This window comes from Amphiura filiformis, chromosome 14, assembly GCF_039555335.1.
Source record: "Amphiura filiformis chromosome 14, Afil_fr2py, whole genome shotgun sequence".
NCBI classification, from domain to species: domain Eukaryota; kingdom Metazoa; phylum Echinodermata; class Ophiuroidea; order Amphilepidida; family Amphiuridae; genus Amphiura; species Amphiura filiformis.
In genome coordinates, this window is record NC_092641.1 from 44,047,406 (window position 1) to 44,070,316 (window position 22,911).

The following is a 22,911-nucleotide window of genomic DNA, read 5'->3' on the forward strand; positions in this document are numbered from 1 at the left end:
ATCTTATGGCAATAAATATCTTACAACAACTATATTCATATAGTTTATGGTTCCAACATGTTACTGTAGTAACTTGCCTGTTGATGACATTGTCTTATGACCTCTTTTTATGATAGTCAAGGTTTTCTCACACTCACCTCTTCGTGTTTCAATTTTTCCTCTTCCATTTGTAATTTTTCTTGCATTTCAGCTTTGTTTTCTTCCATTGTGGCTTGTACTTGCTCCTTTTTGGCATTTCTCTTCTCCTCACGTTTCTTCTTCAGACGTGCCTATTGCATCATGGGAAAACAAGAATTTGTTCACCATGAAGCATTTGTGAAAGTCATCAAACCTCTGGCAACACCATCTTGTCATAGGTCAATGACCTTTTGCTGCTAAGTCAACAGACGGCCTGACGACTCACCTAGGATAAGGTGCGATACTGTAGCCTCTCAAAAACATTTAATTTTATATTCAGCAAGTAACATGATTGTTTTATTTTCATACTGCAGTTTGACCTCATTTATATGAATTTCTTGGTTATCTGATCTGCCTCAGTAGCCTTGCAATATGTCAACAGTCTATTTGACTGGTACAACTTACCCAAGTAAGAAAAGCTTTCATCCATAACCAGGATGGATTTGAACCTGGGACCCCTGGAGCTCTACACCAACTGAACTATCAAGGAGCCAGTGGCATCAACGTGTTGGGCCTCTTATAATATCGTTATTAAAATCGGCAGACGGCGAATCCGGCTTTCAGTCAATTCATGTTACGCATGAATTATTTTTGAATTCGAGAACAAGGGATCAATGCTTTACCTATAGAGGGCAGCATATCAATTTGTCAATGCTTATCGTCGTTGACCGTACTGTGATGCACCGTTATCTAACCCTGCATGCCACCCTCTTTTGATTACTTATTATGCTGTTATCATCTGATCTCCGTTAAAAATTGATATGCTGCCCTCTTTTATGTACAGCATTAATGATCCCTTGTTCTCTAATTCAAAAGTAATGCATTTATAGGCCCTAAGTTTAAGGATGAATAATATTTGATTAATTCCAGCAAAGTCATGGATGTATTGTATTAAATTACCTCCAGATCAGCTTGCATTCTCATCCTATCAGCGTCCATCTTATTGGACATCTTAGCCAGGTCTCGTTCAAACTCTTCCATCAGACGCTCTTGTTCCGCCTTATTGCCGCCATCTTTCCTCATTTGCTGTAGTTTTTCCTATGGATTAAAACAAACATTAATTATTATTGGATAAAGTCTAAATTCAATACATCGAGACAGTTGAGAACCAGAAATCCTGAACTCACAATGGTTTTCATTGTGAGTTAAAGCCATATTATAACATTTCTGTAAAAATAGATTAGTATCTATTTTCCATAAAATGTTAGCTTTTACTGTCAGATATGTCCCCTTTTAATTTTGAGCCGAACAAGCGAGGTAGTAAAGCATAGAAAATTGGAATTTACTACTAGCGCCCATGCATGTTACTGGGGGTGTGTGTACATGTACGTACTGTGCACACATGTTCGACTAATATTTCCATCGTAATAATAAAATGCCGGTTCCATCGTTTTATTCAAAAATTACAGCACTTATAGTCTTGATTTTTGCAGAGTATCTTTTACATTACAATCGTGTAAAAACCAAAATTAAAAAAAAAAAATTTGAGGGCGTTCTCCCAGAATTTTAAAGCTTTCTGGTTCTCAACCCTCTACATGATCAATTTTTGGGAAAAAGTACTAAAACCTTTATTTTTTGCAGGCTAAAAGGAAGTAATTCTATTATCACTGCAACCATCCCAACCAGAATCCTAACCCTAATCCCAATCTGTTAATCCTAATCCTCACCCTAAACCTAATGTTAACCATAACCTCTTGTGATTGGTGGTGGCAGTGACAATTAACTTAAGTTGAATCAACTCAAAGCATTATGAAGACTAACTAACAGAGGGGATGGTTACACCAGAGGACCTATGACACCTAACAGTGCCCTTGCAGTTCCTTTTCTCTTTTGTAACTAATAAAGAAACTAAACAACAAAAGTGTATCATTTAGAGTGACATTTGCATGTAAGCCCCTTTTATGACTGTTTGTGTAAGAAAACATTTGTGGTGTGATCAAGCAAAATCAATCTTGAAGTCGGACATTCGATTTTCAGTTTCTTATAGGATTGTAAACAGCATTTTCAAAGCTACATTTTGCAGAAAACCCCATTGAATTTGGGCAACCAGTTCAGAAGATGTGAGCAGTTTTCAAAACAATAGGAAATACTTCCTTTGTTTGGCTATATCTCCAAATCAATATTTCCGACTTTCAACTGATTCTGCTTGATCGCATCACATTTTTTCCCAATATTGACCAAATTTTGAAAATAAACCTTTTTCTCACTGAGGTTCAAATGACTATCACACACATATGCAAGATGACTATTTGCATATAATCCAAGCAATGGGCTATTCAATTTAAAATCCACACTACCCCTATCCTATGGAAGATTTTGGAAATATCTCCCACAGGGGGAGTATGTTTTTCAAATGTAATTGTCAGGGTTAATCATTTTGAAACCCATACTCCCTCTGTATTATGGCTTTACCTATATCTTCCACAACTGGAGTGAGTATTTCAAATAGAAGTTACCCAACTGTCTATTCTATTCGAAACTCATACTCCATCTGTGGAAGACTTTAGCTAAATCTTCCACAGGGGTAGTGTGGACTTCAATTGGAATAGCCCAATCCTACCTGTTGTTTTTGTCTCTTCTCTTTGACCATTTCCTCCTTTCGTTTACTGAGGGCTGCCATTCTCTTTTCATTTCTGTCTCTTTCCTTCTTCTCTTCTGTTGAAAGCTCCTTCTCAAACTCTGACAGCTCTTCTTCCAAACGTCGCTTCTCATTGGCCTCAAATTCTGCAAAGCATCAAAGTACATGTGGTTGGGGTAGTGTGACATTGCCAACTAAACTAGATGGACCGCGGTTCTTGGATGTGATGCCTCCACCAAAGGGAGCAATGTGGCACTCAAAAGTTGATACAAAGTTTCAAGCCTCAAGGGCAGACTGAATTTAACATCAGATGACACCTGGATGACTCGGCTGTCACGATTACCTGGCTGATGGTGATTGTACCCACCAAGTTTTATGCCCATACAACAGTTTTTACTAATTTGACCTCAGATGACCCCTGGTGACCCCAAAAAGACCTTCCAAAAATTTGGCTCTATATATTGACTGTTCCCACCAAGTTTCCTGCCCATACGACAGTTTGTACTAATTTGACCTCAAATGATCCGTGGATGACCTCTGATGACCCTGAAATGACCTTCCAAAAATTTGGCTTTAAATATTGACTGTACCCACTAAATTTCATGCCCATACAACAGTTTCACTAATTTGACCTCAGATGACCCCAAAATGACCGTCCAAAAAATTGGCTCTAAATGTTGACTGTACCCACGTGTAATGCCCATACCACAGTTATTACTAATTTGACCTCAGTTGACCCCAGATGACCCCAAATTGACCTTCCAAAAATTTGTCTCTAAATGTTGATCGTACCCACCAAGTTTCATGCCCATACCACAGTTATTACTAATTTGACCTCAGATGACCCCTGGGTGACCCCAGATGACCCCAAAATTACCTTCCAAAAATTTGGTTCTAAATGTTGAATGTACCTACCAAGTTTCATGCCCATACGACAGTTTTTGCTAATTTGACCTCAGATGACCCCTGGATGACCTAATGTGACCTTGACCTACTAACCAATACAAACTTGTTCTGCATGGAGTCAAGATGCACCCACCCACCAAGTTTGAGGAACATGCAACCCCTAGTCTCTGAGAAAAGAGGTAAATAAGGAAAATGGGCCCCTGTAGGACTACATGCAACAAAGTATAAAAAGGTCCCCCCGATAAATAAATAATGAGGGTTTCCATAGTGTAGCTATGACCCAAGATTGGTTGCATTAGGATTTAAACTGTTCAATTGAGACCAAATTTTAACCAAAAGTCTCAAAATAATGGTATTTTACAAGTTGACCTCAAATGACCTTTGACCTCAGTATATGACCTTATATCACCACCAATATATGAGGGTTCACAAAGTGCAGCTATGACTCAAGTTTGGTTGCAATAGGATTTGAACTGTTCATATGAGACCCAATTTACAAGTTTACCTTGTTTGACCTCAAATGACCTTTGACCTCAGTATATGACCTTGAACCTCACCCAAAAAAAAAGTATCCATAGTTTTTGACCATGACCCACCTATCCTGAAAATCTGAAGTCAATCCGCCCATCCATGCCCGAGATACAGCATCCGGACGGACGGAAGGATGGAAGGACGGAAGCACGGACAGTGCAAAAACAGTATGCCTCGCGGTGGAGGCATAAAAATACTAAGTATATAAGGCCCCTCATCTCTGTTCATAACTTGACATATTTTTATTTAGGCTCCGTAGCCAGGGAGGGTTTAATGCATCCTCCCAATCCAACAAAAGGTCACCTTTTGTGAATATATGTTAAAAACGGTCCTAATTTGGAAGAAAAATTCATATAAGGTGCACATTATTCAATATCAAAAATAACTGACCCAAAAAGTCACAGGGTGGAAGGGGGAGTTAAAGTTCATATTTTAGATGCAAGCAGATCCCCCCTCCTGTAAAAGGTTATATTTTGGAAGTCCAGCGCCCTGCTCCCTGAACAATATCTGCCAATCTAAATTGCCTCTGATTGGTCAATTATGTGATATCTTCACTTTAATCACCAATCAGAATAGAGCTTTGCAAATAATTCACCCCAATTTTTTTGCATGGTAAAATTATTCTAACAATGTTGCTGATTGGTCCAATTGATAATGAAAACTTCTTTTTGACCAATAGGCAGGTAGTTCTCATGGGGCTAAATAAATTCACCTTACTCAGATTGATTGAATTATGCACCATCTGGTGTGGTCATAGTCGTAACTGAGCACTTTTAAATTATGGTAACATATTTCTGTCTAACATCCAGGTTTGAGCATACCTTCTTTCTCCTTGAGTATCTTCTCCTCATTTGCTAGTCTTTCTTTCTCCAATCTCTGTTTGACGTCTTCTAACTCTTGTGCCGCCTTGGCAGCTTGTTCAGCATTGATGAGTTGATCACTGTCCTGATCATCACTTAGCTCCCTCAATGCATTGGCATATTCCTACATGGAGGAAAGAGCAGAAAAGATGATGAAAACCAACAAAAACATTAAAGAATGAAGGCAATGGTGAAAACAAAGACTACTACAGACTATTTATCAACAGTCAAAGTCCCTGTGCATTGTATGCTGTGAATTCTCGCATATTCATGAGGGCCGATTGTTTGATTGTGTTGTGTCTAACAATCATATCAGCATTACATGCCTCCGCGTATACGTGATAGAGCTTTGCCTGTCTTTGCATTTATGCGAAAGACTGTAAAAATATGCGGCTTATGCGTAACGGTTTCGACTGTTGCATTTCATGGAACAATCGACCTTCATTATCAGGTGATGCCGAAACTTTGACTGTTTGGAGTTTATCTGTTACCTCTTTCATCCATGGGTGAAAAGTTGGAATATGATATGATAATATGGTAAATGAGAGAGAGATAAAGAAACAGATAAAGACAGAAAGATTCTAGAGATACAGAGAGAGAAAAAATAAAAAATGAAGAAATAAGCAAGTACGCAAAAAAGGAAATGGGAAGGAAGACTGGACGAATGACTGAATAAAGGAGTGAACAAACAAACAACCAAAAGAAATAAATAAAGAAAAAAAAAGAAGGAAGAAATGAAGAACAAGATATTGATGAAGGAATAATGTGTGAAAAAAAAAAATTCGGATGAACAGAATACAGAAAATGGAAAGGATAATACAGTATTCGATTGTACATAAAATAGAAAGGTAGACTTGCTTCTCCACGATATCTTGTTTTGTTAAAAATGTCACAAACAATGGACCATTATAACGACAAAATATCTTATATTGGAACAATTACATTCAAAGATTGTTGGTCACCACCACAATGCATATTCGTAACATCTTTCACAGCCTGATTATTCTATGGGGGACACATTAGACTAAAAAAGAACTGACTCCACTATGTTAGTGTGTCGCTCATGGATGACAAATATAATTGAAGACCGATTTAAAACGACTAGTTTGCATTTGACGTCAGGGCAAAGGCGCAACGTGATTGGTGTACCTCGCCTTGTAACTGGCAAACTTTGATTTTAATTGCGTAATTATTCGCATTCTATGTGTAAAGCGTTGGGCTGATAACACTACAAAGTTATTATTCGATTTTGGGCTCTTGCTGATAAGTTTCATAGGTCTCCATGCATAACAAACCAAGATGGTGAATTTACCATAGCATTACACGCTGGACAATTCTGAGTCGTAGAAAAACATTGGCATGATCGACAGGAATTAAATATAATAAACATAATTTTTCACCAGGTTTGCTATTGCAAAAAAAAATAAAGGAGACAAATAAAAAATAATGACTGCCTAGGGAATGGAACCCAGTTTAGTCCATTATCATGTTTTGATGAATCAAAGTGTGTGAAAATATTGGATCCAACACATAATAATGATAAAATCGGATGCTTAACGCCCATTATTTATTGGTCTCGCTTTGAGTTTTAAAATATTGGACTCGACTACGTCTCGTCCAATATTTTAAAACTCATAGCTCGACCAATAAATATGGGCTCAATCGATCCAATTTTATATCAAGGTTGGTTCTCTTTAGGTCTAAACTCTTTGGGTGGACATTTTAATGTTCCCTTACCTGATAGTGTCTTTCTTTCAACTCCAACTTTGCCTTGGCGTATCTCAACTCCCAATCAGACAGCGCCCCCTGTTGAATTCCTCTCTTCTCATTGACCAATTCTTTCTCTAACTTATTCAGTTCCAATTGCTGTTTATTAAGCAGGGTTGCTTTTCTTTGTCTCCTTTCTTCCGAGCTAAGATCTTCTTTGCTGAGATCCGAGAGCTCCCGTTCGTGCCTCTGCAGCATGGAGTCGCGCATTGTGTTGAATTTGTCGTGCAGTTTAGCTAGTTCACCGTCAATGGCTACTTGGCGCTCGGCTCCGAATTGAGAGTCAAGTTCGTCTAGCTCCTGGGCTTGACGCTTCTCAAGGACCTGTGATGAAGGATGGAAAACAACTTGTAAGACACAATCTCAAAAATATAGGCCAATATACCAGCAATGGACGACGAAAGGGCACTTGCGCATACACCACCCACCCCCACCACAAATGGGTTATTCCAGTTGAAACCCATACACCCCTATGGAGGCCATAACCTTAATCTGCCACACTGAAAGTGTGAACTTCAAATTAGGTTACTTGAATGGGTGACTCCATTTGAAATCTACACCCCCTGTGTGGGAGATTAAGGTCAGGTCTTCCACAGGGGGTGTATGGATTTCAACTGGAATATTCACACACTCAGCAGCTATCAGCTGCACTCCCCACTCAAACCTGTCATTTAGTCAACACCTTGGTCTGTGGCGGACATTTTAAAAATGAATTTAGAAGAGCAGCAACGACACCACTTGCATTACATTCCAGATGTTAAATCTACATCATCAAAATTTGAGGAAAAATGAACGAGTCAGTTTTATTTTAGAGCCATTTGTCTATAACTGGTCTTTACATGTAGCCCTATGGAGAGAGTGCCCGTTGAGGGCGCTATAAACCCCATTTTAGGAACAAAAATGTGATTAAAAAAACGGACTCTTGCAAATTTTCTAAAATTTTCAGAGTATGTAGTATGAACATGTAGAAATATAATCAAGTTGTTGCCCTACCTGCTCTTCTCCGAAAAAATAAAAAGTCCTATACCTTAATGATAATAAAACCTAGATGTCAACATTAAAAGTGGTGAAGTGGTAGAGGGTTATAGCAATTAGTAGAGTTTAGCACTGATACAAAGAGCAGTATTTTCTGCACATCAAAACTTCAATACCCTTTACACCCTAGGTATTATAACATGTTTGATTCCGTAAAAGTACAGTCAGTGTGAAGGGTATTCCAAACTTATTCCAAAAAACTACTTTCGTTTGTCACTGTACTAGCCATTGGTATTGCAAATGCCTTGGATTTTGGTTTGTTTAGTAAGATTTGAGGTAGTGTTATAGCAAATTATCTTAAAATACATGCACTTTTTATAGTTATTTCTCCTTGGACACACAGTGGCAACACCAGGGGGCACATTGGGGAGGGGGCAGTCAGAACTCTTGCCCCCATCAAGTAAAGACTCAAAATAATGAAAATTTCCCCTTCTTTCCACAATTTTGTGCACAATTTGTTGATTTTGCCCCCCTGAAATTGACTTTACCCACCCCCCTGAAAAAACATTCCTGACACCGCCATGGCAGACACATCAACCATGTGCTTTAGTAGTATCTTTTATTTGTGTCAAATATATTTCTTGGTGAAAAACTTACAGATCTGATGATTTTCTCAGCATTTCCAGTTCCTTGTTCCTGTATGCCCTCCACAATCTCCTTTCTTTCTGCTTCCTTGATGACCTTTGACCTCACTTCGCCAAGTTCCTTCTTCTGTTCTAGTTGTTCCTTAGCCATCTCTACTTTCTGTTTGCGTTTCTGATCGGCCAGAAGGCGCTTCTTGCGTTCTGCGAGTCGTTCGCGTACAGCTAGCTGTTGGCGTTGACGTTCGGCATCCAGTTTGTCTTCAAGGTCTTCAAGTTCTCTAGCATGAGTTGCCAACAACTGTTAATTGATTCAAAACACAAAATCATTTATTATCCAATCCATATCTGAATGAATATTAGCAGTTCTTCACAACAAGGGATGTAACCAGTAAATGCTACACAACAGTAGGTAGGTCAAACTATTCAATTCTTGAATCCTTCTGATCCCAGGTATATTTTGTTTTGGGTTTGAATATTATCTTTATACCTTATATATCACCATGAAATAAAAATATTACTCAAGCCTAACTTTACAGTTCTACTTGACATGGGGAGCAGTTATACTTTATGCCGGGGAATTGGGAATTTACAGGGATTGCAAAATGTTCTTGTCAGCAAGATGGGGGGAATCCAAATATTTTTGCCAGCAAAGAGGGGGGAATGGAGAAATTGCATAAAATAAGGAGGAACGGATGCAAAGGGGAATGCAAAATGTTTGGTTGAAATTATTTTTTGAAATCCCCATCCCTCCGGCGTAAATACTGACCGATCCCTAATACATACCTGTTGCATTTCTTCCTCCGACAGATCCCGTCTGGCAGCCAACTCCGCAGCTTGTTTATTCCTCTTTTCAGATAACACTTTGGTCTTCTCCCTTTCCAGTCTCTCCATCTCGGATGCTTCCTTCTTCTTGCCTTCTTTAACAATCTTATCCTCAAGATTCTTCTTGTCTTCTTCTTGTCGTTCTTTCATTTCTTCTTGTACTCGCTGGTGTTCACGGACCACGGCCTGGTAGAAATCAAGGACAAAGAAAGAAAATGTTAAAATGGTACAAATTTGCATGCACTAAGAACTAGTTAGCAAAAATCACATTTTTATGCAGGTTGGCGGATGGGGGTTAAATTGCCTATAGGCCTGTGTCCATCTAAGGGACCAGAAAGCTCACATAATAGCCTACAATTAATCTTTTTCAAACTACCACAAAAATTTGATAATAAGCATATGTGCCTATTAATGAGTTGCTAAGACAACAACATATTTTTAGGGTAGTGACATTAGGTGAAAAAAGCTGTAAATGCGCAAAAATAGCTAAAAAAACAGAGACTGAAAATTAAAGAAAACAAGTAAATTTGAACAAAACAAAAGAAGCTGATATCCACTAAAAAGCTGAAAAGTTTGAGGTCTGTTTTTTAACCCTGATCTAAACAAGAAAGCATATTCACCTGTTCTTCCATAGACATCTCTGCAATCTTAGCAGGAGTCAGTTGTTGCAGTCCATCCAGACCGCCTGCCCCGCCATCTTTATCCACAACTTTCTCCTGCTCAGCCAAGATACGTTGAGCAGCAGCCTCCTCTGCGAGTCGTCGCGCATCCAGACGTTTCTTAGCACGTCGACTTTCAAGCTTGGCTTGCAGGTCGGCTTCCTGTCTGTCTTTCTGAGTGGCAAGCTCGTGTGCTACGGCTTCATTTTGTCTGCGAATCTGGTCCATGATTTGCTGTTGGAGGACTGGGTCTACGCTGTGTTTCTTTGAGAACTGTTGATAAAGAGAAATTATATTACATGTTACATTTCAACAAGGGAAGGGAGTCGAACCTTTTATCTCTATTTTTTGTTAGCAATTAGGCCAGACTCTCCCGTGGGATACAAAACATGCTCAATTTTGTACCTTTAAAATACTTTTAGCTAAAAAGGTATGTTTGTGGGTGCCTCTTTTTACATGGGTGGGTGGGTGGGATACTTACATCATCCATGACCTGTCTATGTATTCTCTGCATTTCCTTGGTGTGTTCTTCACTGACTTGTTTCTCAATCTCTTTGAGATGTTCAACTTCTTCTGCAGCAAGTCTAGCATCTAAGGCTTCCAACTCTTTCTGATGCCTGGCTTCAATCGCCTTGATGGTAGCGTCATCTACATCTGGACCAAGCTGAATGAATGAAAGATTTGTAAGCAAGATATTTAGACATCTGGTGTATACATACATACTGATCAAATGATTGAGACCTATATCTCCCTACCAGGGCTGTGATACTCGTATTGACACTTCCATTGGTAACTAGGGAGTTTTTAGCCTAAAATTTATGTAAGCAGACAGCAATGCTTGCGTATTCCTTCAATAGTGTCACTCTCATAAATGTTTGATTGACATTTCCTAGGCATTAGGCAAAAAAAAAAAAAAGGTTTGTCTCAAAGCTCACGAGTGGTTTGAAAGCAAATGCGAAATTGTATTGCTTTTTTTTTTTTTTTTTGAATTCCCGACTTGGTATTTTTATGGTATTTTGGGGGAAAAAAAATCAGATTTTCACTGATTTTTCCGGAAAAAAAAACAAACTTTTGAAATAAAAAAATTCTGCATTTCTTTTTTTACAAATGTGTGCGCATGCTTTGAGACAAACCTTTTTTTTTGGCCTTATTATTCTTTAATAGTTTTAGATCTAAAAACAGGGGCACATGATTGTAACCTAGTGGAAATTACATTTTACTTGTTTTGAGAAATAAATTCTTTTCTTCACAAATTTTGCTTTATTAGGGATATATTACAACTATATTTGTTGAGTTTCTTGCCAATTTATGTTTGAATAATTTACGACAACCACGACATCTTAATCCAAGTCTAGTATTGTCTGCTCATCAGATATTACAGCGATCGGAAACTGACTTCATTTGCGCAAATGTGTGGCTTATCCTATTATAGCCCTAAAGTATATTTCAATAAAAATTTTAATTGAATGAACATAGCTTGACGAAAGAACACATACACTTTGTGACCAACGCATGTGTATATGCCTGCGTGTACTGATCGGCCAGTATTTCTGATAATTGGTTTGATCAGTATTTTTGCCCGCCCACATTGTGTCCTTTGATATACAATGATTTAATCCTGTTTGAAAGTTATTATACTTAGTCTTTCCCCAGAGCAGCCAATGCACATAAGCGTTGAAAAAAAATAACCCACTGCATTTGGCCGGATTCGAACCGATGACCTTCATAATACTAGCACAACGCTCTAGCAACTGAGCCACAGAGGCATGCTGGAGTAGAGCGGAAGATGTAAATCTATAGGTATTAGGTTCGATCAAATGCTGTGTTAATCAATGATACTATACTCCAGAATCCTTCTTCATGGCATCCAACAGATCTTTGCAACATTTGTTCATCTTGGATTTTGAGAGTTTTTTTTTCAACCTGTTCTTGAGTGTATAACCTAGCCATAGTATCTTACCTGCTCTAGCTCAGCCTCATGTTGCTGCTTCAGCTTCCTGACTTTCTTCTTCTTCCTCTCTGCCATGCGTTTCTTCATGGTATCTGTCAGATTATTGCGACGTTTCTCCATCTTGGTCTTAAGCGCTTTCTCTTTGTCGACCTGCTCTTGGATGGCTTCTTGTGTGGCATCAGCTGACAGTGATCCCACCGTCGCAATGTTTTCCTGGTGAGTTGATATACAAACATAGCAAGTTAATTACTGTGAGCTACAAAGATCCATAGGCATAAAACAAGTTCAGTTTAATTTTTAAACTTTACTAGGAGTAAAGGAGGAAAAGAAAAGATTAACCGGATCCCCTAAGTCTAACCTCCATAGTTAGACCAGGTCTAAAGTTTGTTTGGCTTATATAAGGCGGAATTATTCAACTTTTGTTACTGCATGTGTTGATAAGTCCCAACTCATGCTCCTGTAAATTCACATAAGCGTGCGCTAGTCACGCATTACGCAACCCACAACTAGCGTAGCACTGCGCCCAACAGTGTGCATGCCATTCTATATCAATACACAGTGTTATAAGTCTTATTTTTCCCCCTTATATAAGCCAAACAAACTTTAAAGTTAGACCTGGTCTAACTTTTTTAGCGTATATGGACCTTATTATTTAAATTTAGCGATGGTCATGTTTTGGTAAAGCAGTGTAATTTATCAATGTTATTGTTATTCTTTTTAGAGCTTTGTTCCTTTCCTTATTTTGAGTCATATCTGTTGGTAAATGTTTTGGTGTTCTTAACTTATAATTTAGGATGGTGGCCACTCTTTAGCCTATTTTGACCTTTTGGGGTCACATCCTCCATGATAGTCCAACTCTTCATTGGGCTATTCCTGTTGAAATCCACACTACCCCTGTGGAAGATTTTGGTAATATCTTCCACAGGGGGAATATGTTTTTCAAATGTAATTGGTCATTGTTAATCATTTTGAAACCCATACTCCCTCTCTGGAAGACTTGAGCTAAATCTTCAACAGGGGTAGTATGGATTAAAACTGGAAAAGCCCATTATTATGTCTCTAGACTTCACTGTCACTCACCATAGGAGGCTTAAATACATTCCCACAATTCACAGATATTTGCACACAATCCCAATGCAAGGTATGGTCAACTGTGCATATGTGTACAAAAGGCAGACATACTAAGGTCAGAAACCCCATTGGGTTATGGGAATGTATTTAAACATCCTCTGGGCACTCACCATAGCAGATACCAGGTTCTCAGACATCTTCTGTTGCTGTTCTTGAGCTAGTTTGTCATTTTGTTTGGCTAAATCTCTGGCTCTCTCAGATGCTTCTTCTGCCAGGATGATATTCAGGGATAACTCCTGGTCTAGAAGCTGTTCACTGGCATTAATATCAGGAAGAGCTGGTACTGGAAGACCAACTTCTGATGCCTGTAAAAGAATGTATTCAAAATCAAGGTTTCAGACAGAAAATTAAATATCTGTTCAAAATTGCCTGTTTCCATGGTTTCAATAGAGTCGGGTAGGGGAGGGAATGGTGTCATTTGCCAACCTCCCACCCCCAGTCAGAACAAAAACCACTGAACTTTTTTTCTGGCACTACAAGTTTCAATCAATCTTATGACTGCTTCACCACATAAAGTCCTATTAAATCAATTGCAATATCAAATCTTTGCGAAAATTATGCTGCACAATTGAGTTGAAAATTGAAATCCTTTTAAGCATAATCTCTTACAAAGTCAGTACATCTAGTTAGTTTCTTAGTACAGGTCTTTTTGTATCTGCTAACATACATGCACGGATTACATACATACTACAGAAGTCTATAACCCACTATTTCATCTAGACCACTACAGGGTACCAAAGTGGTAGTAACTGAACTTATGGAAACAACAGATGCCTCTATCATTCACAATGAATTTCTCCCCCCCCCAAAAAAAAAACCAACTCAATTTATTTTGTAATATCCTACCTCTTGCTTATGCCTAGCTCTCATAGCTAACTCTTGCGCCTTCCTCTTCTGAGCCAGTCTCTTCAACATATCCTCCATCTGTCGCTGCCTTTGTGCATCAAGTTTCTCCAATACTCGAGCCATCTCTTTCTCATGATTTGACATGACCTTTTCGACCTCCTCTTGTGTCTCTGCATCTTCTAGGTGAGATGCCAGGTTACGGGACATCTTTGTGAGTGCATCTTGACGTTTACTCTCCTGATAATTCAAAAATGTGTACAATCGATTACCTGTATGTCCCTCAATGTATATAAGGTAAAACACAGTTGTTTGGATTACAGACCAGCCCACATCTTGAAAATTGGCTAAAAAAACCCCATTTTTGTACCAAAGAGTATCAACTCAAATTTCTTATGCTTCACAACATTTATTTCTTCCCTGTACTGATTTGCTATTCAGTACCACATGGGCTGATAGTGACAAATACCTCAATTAAATAACAGAGCTCATCCAGATCTTTCAAATGAGGTATTTTTGTACAAATATTGAATGCTATGAGTGGCATGGTTAAGATTATAGGCCCAAGGTGATCTCAAAACTATGCTATGATCCGAGGTGCAGCCGAGGGTCATAGCATGGTTTTGAGATCACCGCGGGCTTATAATCTTAACCATGTCCCCAATAAAGCAGTCAATATTTGTTTTATATACCGAATGGATACGTGGATGTTGCGATTGCGCAGTTTGATTGGGATGCACGTGACCGGTCCATAGTTCATTTTGAGGGCATAGTTAATTCAATGACTGCACATTCAACCAATCAGATGACAGGAATCTATATATGAGGTATATAATGAGGTATTTTTGTTCACTCCATGTTGCACTGAAAAGCAAATCATTCCAGGGAAGAAATAAATTTTGGGAATCATAAGATATCTTCTCTGCCTTTAAGGGCTAGTTAGAGTAGTTAGCTGTTGTGACTTGGTCGAATCCTGGTATCCTGTGAATAATAATGACCTCTGACGAAAATTATTGCGGTTATGAAGCGGGCTTGACGAACAATTCAAATATCACCGTTACACTTTCGTAGGACTTGTGGTTCTTGAGTTATGATGTAAGGAATATCAAAGCTAAACATCTTCATAAAATGACACATATCTCAAGAACCACAATACATTAAGCAACTTATGAAAGTTCATGTTTTGCATTCCGTACCCATTCAAATCTTCATGGTGTAACTTTTCACTAATCCCCTAAGCCCATAACTACTCCGACGTGCTTTAATGCTCTACATGCTAGCCATAGGCTTCAACATGTTTTGAGATATTTTCTCAAAATATCAAGAGCTATCTTAAGAACCACTGAACCAATACTGGGCTTGTTGGTACTCATTTGAATGCATTTTTCATGCTGATTCCAAATATGGTCATGAAAATGTACAATTCTGAAATTTTTGAATTAAAAAAAATATTTGAAACTTGTCGTCTGCAGTTGGCACCCACGTGGAGAGAGTTAAATAACTGATTCCACACTTACATGTTCATGTAGGAGATGATCAATCTCCTTCTCCTCATCTTCTCTAAGGTCTCTATCCAACTGTGCCCTCTCGCCATTCTGTCTCTTAAGGAGGTTGTCAACCGCAGCTCCCTTGCCACTTGTGACATGCATGCCTGCTGTGGAGATGCCCATAGCATTAGCTGCTTTCTGTTTCAGCATCTCTGGACTAAGCGGGATCTTACCGGTGTTGAGTTTCTCAATTAGGAGCTGTAAGGCAGCCATGAGTTCATTCTCTCTTCCTTGACCGCCTGGGATATATTTAGTAAGATTGAAAAAAAACCAAGAATATTGATTAAAGTTAAAAACTGTTCATCCAAACACATGAAAATTATTTAAACTCGGCAGAATATTGAAGTTTATTGCAAATAGTGGGCACAAGAGGAAACAGAGGAAAACACTGAGAAAAATAACATGCTGACTTCTAAGAGAAATTCTATTACCCCCACGACCCATTATTCAAAATCGCGCACTGTGATTTGTTGAAACGCGTCATGTGAGAGCCCATTATTCTGCAATATATGGGTCAAGCGCCGTAACACATTCTACGCACAGCATTACACTTGGTTACGTGTGCAATATTTCCGCGATATGCGCTGTCACTTACGCGTACGCGCTCCACCTTGAAGTAAACAACTGAAAATATTTGTCCCAAAAAATGATATTATCTCTTAAAATCGCACTATTTTCTGGTAATAGAATAGAAATAAAGGTGCCGCATTATCCTTTACGCAAATAATGTGTCCTCGGCAGTAAAAGCGTTTAAATAATGGGTTGGCTGCGCCTCACCCATTATTTACGTTTTACTGCCTCAGACACATTATTTGGGTGTAAAGGATAATGCATTACCCTTTATTTCTTAACTATAACAGAGAGCAGCATCAAAAGACGAGAGTCTAACAGACAGACAGTGAAAGACGGAATGACCGACAGACACAGAGAGTATGAAGGATAGTGAGAGAAAGATTGAGAAAAAGATATGAAAGGCAGAGGGAGAGAGGAGACATAAAGAGACAGCAAAAGGACAGACAGAACTGAAAGACAGAATCAGACAGACATACAGAGAGACAGAGAGACACAGAGAGCTGCAGAAACAATGAAATGATAAGAAAAAAGGAGAAATTGGAAGCGAAAGGCAGCAATATACAGGAAAAGAGAAAACAAAGTTACCTCTAACAATATGTAACCTTTAAAAACTATGTTGAGTTTTAAAATCCACCACGATAAAAAAAATCATTCCTAAACAAACTCAAGATGACTAAAACAATGTGTGCTGTAAGAAAGCAAATTCATCGTCATCATCGATCAACTCATATCTGAATATTTGTGACCTTCAGGATTAAATTTCTCTACTCATGTTAGTTTGAGCTTTTGTCTTCCCTATTTATAGTAAGATTCAGAAAAAGTATAGTTTGACCTATCGTACAGCTGTAAAGTACAAGCCATCAAAGATCTCACCTGATATCTTATAAGTCTTCTCCCTCTTCACATTGGACACTTTTTCGTCATCATCACTGGACGACGACGATGAAGATGAGCTGCTAGAGCCTCTACGTCTTCTCTTTGTTTTTGCTTTCTTGCCCTGCTTCTCTGCCTGCTCCAGCTTAGACAGATCTAAACTCATCAGCAGGTCTTTGAGTCCATCCGTCTGTTGCCCCATGCGTTCGTAGAAGCCTCGTAAGTCTTCTTGTTGTCTGGCCAGCTGTTGTGATAAGTATAGAGTTTGATCTTCCAGCTTATCAAACAAAGTACGCACGTTGAAGTTTTCAAGTTCGCCAGAGCCTGGTTTGATAGACTCGGCGCCCTCTACGACGCGTGGACCGAGGAGAATGTCATCTCTGTGTAAGGGAACAGAAACATAAAGTAGTATTGTCAGAAATCCTTAAAAATTACATTTCATAAAGACAACAGTTGAAGAAAAACCATGATTTTTATGTGTCAATGAAAACAAACCCAGCAGCAAGTACTGGACTAGAAAAGTATGAGGTAGCTGTAACTTGATGGTAAACTAAGGTTGCGGTTTACAATGACATAATCATTACGCAATCCATACCAGACTGATTGACTATCTTGACTATTATTTATTTTATTTATTATTATATAATACTTATAGGGCGCTCTACGGAGCACACAGCGCCTTACAAAAGCGACAAAAACACAATATAGCAATACACAAGCAAAAATACAGAAAACAAAAAGAAATGCAGAAAAATTAACTCTGGAACAAGTGTGTTTTCAGGCGTTTTTGAATATAGACACAGGCGCCGATTCCCTGATGTCAACGGGGAGACTATTCCAAAGGCGAGGTGCAACAACAACAAAGGAATTATCTCCGACTCGTTTTTTAGATCGAGGAACAACAAGTCTTGTTGCATCAGTAGAAGAACGAAGTCTGTGTCTGTATCCGCCAGTAGCTACATCCTGAAGTAGCTGGACAAGATCAGTGAGATATGTAGGGGCCTGGTTATTTAGACATTTAAATGCATATAGAATGATTTTGTAAATAATTCTCTGTTTTACCGGTAACCAATGGAGAGACAGCAAAAGGCCATCAGAGGATTGATCCGTCCACAAGCATGGACTAGCAGCGCAGCCTTATTTTGTAATCGCTGCAAGCGTTTCAGGTCGACTTCATGGCGCCATAAAGGAGTGAGTTGGCATAGTCGATGCGGGATAAGATCAATGCTCTGACGGCATGATGACAAGCGTCTTGGGTGATGAAACGGCGAATACGCCACAAATTACGAATACAACAAATTACGACTGGCGCACAGAGTCCTATATTTAGGAGGTAGCTGTAACTTGATCATAACCTAAGGTTTCTGTTTACATGTCATCATTACGCAATCTGTACCACACTGATTGATAACCTGACTGGTGCACCAAGTTCTATATTTAGGTCTCAACATCCTCATGGGATAAATACCAGCATCCACACTCATCCATCCATCCACCCACCTACACACCCACCCACTGACCAACCATCTATCCATATCCAAACAGACTAGACAACCAGTAAGGAGCAACATAGGTGGTATCGGTGGTTGTGCATCTAAAGTCCTGTATTTAGGCTTCCACATTTTCATTGGATATGTACCACCCACCCACTGACCAACCCTCTGTCCATTCTTGAATAGACTGGACTAGATCAAACTTGTTAAGGAGCAATTAGTGTTCCCTACAGTTCTTTGCAACTTACTTTTCATATTCACTGTGTTGTAGATACGGTGGTATCTGTGGCGGTGCACCTAGGGTCCTGTATTTAGGCTTCCACATCCTCATTGGATATATACCAGCACTCCTGGGTCGCCACACAATGACAGCTATCACTAGCATGATGACACATACACCCAAGAATACAAGCAAACCTACAATGGAAAATGATGAAAAGCAACATTTACTTGGGTATGTATTTGAAGGATGTTAGGCAGGGGTAAATTTACACACAAATCTGAGATTTTGCTATCTTGTCCAATTCCTTGATTATAGATGAAAAGGTTCATTGCTATTCAGCTGATACTTGATTACATCCTCAATCAATCAATCAATCAATCAATCAATCTCAATTAATAAATCAATCAATCAATCAATCTCAATTAATCAATTAATCAATCAATCAATCTCAATTAATAAATTAATCACTAACATTAATCATTATTGCTATTCAGATGATACTTACATCCTCATTCAATCAATCAATCAATCAATCAATCAATCAATCAATCAATCAATCAATGACAAACTTTACAGAGTACCAAAAACCAAAAGAAATTGCACCTTCTGATCAAAAAATCACCAACAGCTCCTTCTGATTGCTTAGTATGACACTGGCATAAACAAACTAATTGGGCTATTTCAGATGAAATCCATACACCTCTATGGAAGAAATTACCTTAATCTCCCATACAGGGAGTGTGAATTTCAAATGGGGTTACCTGAATGAGCGACTCCATTTGAAATCTACACTCCTTGTGTGGGAGATTAAGGTCATGTCTTCCATAGGGGGAGTATGGAATTCAACTGGAATAGCCCATTAGCTTACCAATAATAAGAGCCCAATCTGGTGCCTCATTCTGGGCCTCATTCTTGCCTACTCTCTCCTTATACAGGTTGCTAGGCGATGACGGCTGTACAATTGATCTTGTGCTGTCACACGATGACCCCGATGCCATGACGGAAATGATAACCTCCCACTCGCTCTCCTGTGCGTCCGCAAATACGTACTGGCCAGATTCGGTGAACACGTACGCAAACGAATCAATGGTGACGTTGGTGTTGACGACGTAATACGCCAAATCGCGGAACTCGCTGTAGTCGTAAGTTGGATTCGTATTGAACAGATGGTCTTTCTTGTATACGGGATAGCTACTCAGAGAACGATTCAAGTAGTCAATCGTAACTCGGAATATCATCATGTCCTCTAGTTCCAGACAGTAGATAGGGTTGGGGATTCGGGGACACCGGTGGCGGTCTCCGTCGCAAGGAGACGACGACGACTGGAGCCAGTGGTGCTGTTATACAGGAATGAAGTGGTGACATATACGGAATCTGTTGTTGCTGTTTGTGTTTTGCCTACAAAGAAAATAATAGACAACACAAAGTTAAGTTGAAGTTGTTAATTTTTAATCTAAAGAAAACAAAACATGTAGGTAAAATACCTGTTTTGCCAGTAGTATCAAATGTCTTATTATAAACATTGTGCCACCTGGGAACTAAGGGAGAACAGTGCCAATAAACCAAGAAATAAATAAGCCAAGAAATAAGCCAAGAAATAAGCAAATAAATAAGCAAATAAGCAAGCAAACAAACAAACAAACAAACAAACAAACAAATAAATAAATAAGTAAATAAATAAATAAAGAGTTGTATGGAGATCTCTAATTATAGACAAGTAATGAAATCAGAGAAAGAACAACTCCATTTGCAGGTTTGCACATGCATCAGTCCTGCTGCCCTGCTCCAAAACTGGTACACAATACCAAAGGCTGGCGGTTACTCAAGTAAAAATTTCAGGCTAATTTAATACAACTTTCATTTTTTTTTGGCAATTTCTAAAATTTTGGCTACAGGTAGTTTTCTAAATAAATTTGGAAAATATTAAAAAAATTACCTATCCATATACCTAAAATGGCCTAGAAAAGGGGGGCATTGATATACCAAATGACCAAAAATGCAACTCATTTTTGCAGCACAGTTTGAGGGAAACCAGGACATTCCTCTGTTCTAGGCCCGTAATCATGGGGGCTGGAGGGTGGATGCCCCACCCCCAAATCGCCAAAGGGTCCCCTTTTTTGACTCAACAAGTCCCGTTTTTTCAAAATTTTGAAAAAAAGTCCACCTTTTCAACCCCCTAGTCCAAAAAGATCTAAGTTTTGAAAAAAGGTCCACTATTTCAAAATCAGCCACCCCCCCCCCTAAAAAAAATCCTGGTTACGGGCCTGCTCTTATCTACAATAACGGCTTTGAAGAAAACACTAGATTGGAGGCAACAGACCTCAAGACTGCACTACAGGAAGATAACATGTAGAAGGTCATCATAAGCATCCCATCCCCCTACCATGTCAGTAAGAAATCTATACCACTGAAGGTCATTGCAATATGAGGTTGCCCTTCAGCAAGTAATTTTCAAAAATTGTCATGTTCTTGTGTATTTGAAATCCAATAACAATTTTTGCCAGCTTACCCAACAAAAGCTCCTCTACATCAGCCTGGTCTCTGATGATATGTCCTAGAGTACCGCTGCTTTCAAATGATGTTACTATAATGTTTTTACTTCCAGACGTATGTACATTAGGTCCAACTACATTAGGTACAGGCTGAAAGATACAAAAACAACCCACACAAATGATGAAAGGTGACAAAGTGTCAAACTCTTGTCTGCATTCTGGTCAGAGCTTCCCCCCTTTGTTTTTGCAAGTAACTAATACCCCTGCTTGTGTTAAAATGGCTGCATGACGCGCACTTCCAACCTTTACTGTGCTCTCCCTACCTAACCCCTCTTTCTCCCTGCATGCCCTTGCCTTCCTCCTGCATGCTACTTACCCTTTGCTTGCTTTGCTATTCTTACTATACTATAAGGTTGTAGGCGCAGGAGGCAATACCATCAGCCCTCCTACTAATTATCAAATAGGTAGGTCTTATGGCCTAACAACAATGGGATTTGAAGTTAAAATACTTATTACTGGGTCTAGGATGTTGGCTAACTGTATGGTTCAATGGCTTAATTAGTCACATAAATGGGCTATTCCAGTTGAAATTTATAAAAACCCAATGAAAGACATGACTTTAATCTCCCACACAGTAGGGCCGTTGTCGAGTAGAATTTTCATTGTCAACAATCGTAAAATCTCAAGATCCAACATCGGCAAGTTGTTGACAAAGCAATACATCAATAAAGTCCAAATATTACTGTCAATTACATGTAATCATATCGGTAATTTACCATTACAAAATTAAGTCTATTAATCCACCCATCATTGTCAGCTTGTGCTCAATTTTTTACACCTAGATGTTATTTTAATAATTGTGATCTTAAGGTAATCTCTAATATTTTTAATGACTAGTCTTTGTCGACAATTAGTCCATGCTTGTCGACAATCAGGAAAATTGCTTTGTCAACAATATTGTCTACAACAGCCTTGTCAACAACAGCCCTACCACACAGGGAGTGTAGATTTCAAACAAATGGAATCATCCATTCAGGTAGCCCCATTTGAAACTCACACTCCATGCGTGGGAGATTAAGGTCATTCCATAGGTGTATGGATTTCAACTAGAATTGCCAAATTTTGAACAACATGGGCAGATAATACAAAAAAAAAAACACTTGCAATTCTACCTATTTGGAGTGGATCAAAATAAAGCAGCAAGAAATGTTCATGACAAAACTTATTATTTCAAAACTTGGATTTTTTTATGGTTAAGCCTATGGCTAGCATGCACAAAGAGTATTAAAGAAGTAACCAGATTTAAGAGGTCTCAATGATTTGTAAATTTGTAAAGTGTGCTGAGGCTTGTGGATAAACGTCTAGGCAAAGTGCCTGTGAGTAGCGCACTATAAACCACTGCTAAATTATCAATACTATGGAAATTGTACATCTGTGCAGCTGTCACAATGTTCTTACCTCCGTAATAACACTGCCATCAGGTAGCGTTGTTGTGATAACCAGTTTACCATTATCAGTTAAGCTTCCTGACACACTAGGTTTGTCGGCTTCACAATCAATGTCACAGATCTCCTCTGGAGCTACATAAGTATTGCACTTGCATCTGTAAACATAGTTTTAAATATCACCAATTAATTAAGAGAGTGATCAAATCAACATTTCTGCTCACAAGTCTCATACATACATATTTTCCAATAATTTGCAAGAAAAAACACCACAGGGTTGACAATTAACTTTTTAATGTGGCTAAGAATGCAGAAATGCATTAATTAAAAGTGATGTTACTTCTTTTAAGACCTGAATTAAAATTATTACTTTATCAATTAAAATCATTAATGCAAAATATACAAAAGTATACATTTTTGG

At 38.7% G+C, this 22,911-nt stretch overlaps 1 protein-coding gene across 1 annotated transcript in view; it reads right to left on the minus strand.

Annotated features, from left to right (window-relative positions):
• LOC140170155 (uncharacterized) overlaps positions 1-22,911 on the minus strand; it is a 122,713-nt gene that overhangs the window by 7,397 nt on the left and 92,405 nt on the right. Inside the window, 19 exon segments of the mRNA XM_072193475.1 lie at positions 138-269; positions 1,078-1,215; positions 2,738-2,901; positions 5,014-5,176; positions 6,790-7,143; positions 8,452-8,736; positions 9,222-9,446; positions 9,881-10,192; positions 10,401-10,583; positions 11,880-12,083; positions 13,112-13,306; positions 13,848-14,084; positions 15,362-15,630; positions 16,838-17,217; positions 18,579-18,747; positions 19,422-19,832; positions 19,835-19,951; positions 21,063-21,195; positions 22,504-22,648. Coding sequence (XP_072049576.1) covers positions 138-269; positions 1,078-1,215; positions 2,738-2,901; positions 5,014-5,176; positions 6,790-7,143; positions 8,452-8,736; positions 9,222-9,446; positions 9,881-10,192; positions 10,401-10,583; positions 11,880-12,083; positions 13,112-13,306; positions 13,848-14,084; positions 15,362-15,630; positions 16,838-17,217; positions 18,579-18,747; positions 19,422-19,832; positions 19,835-19,951; positions 21,063-21,195; positions 22,504-22,648 — 4,216 coding nt within the window.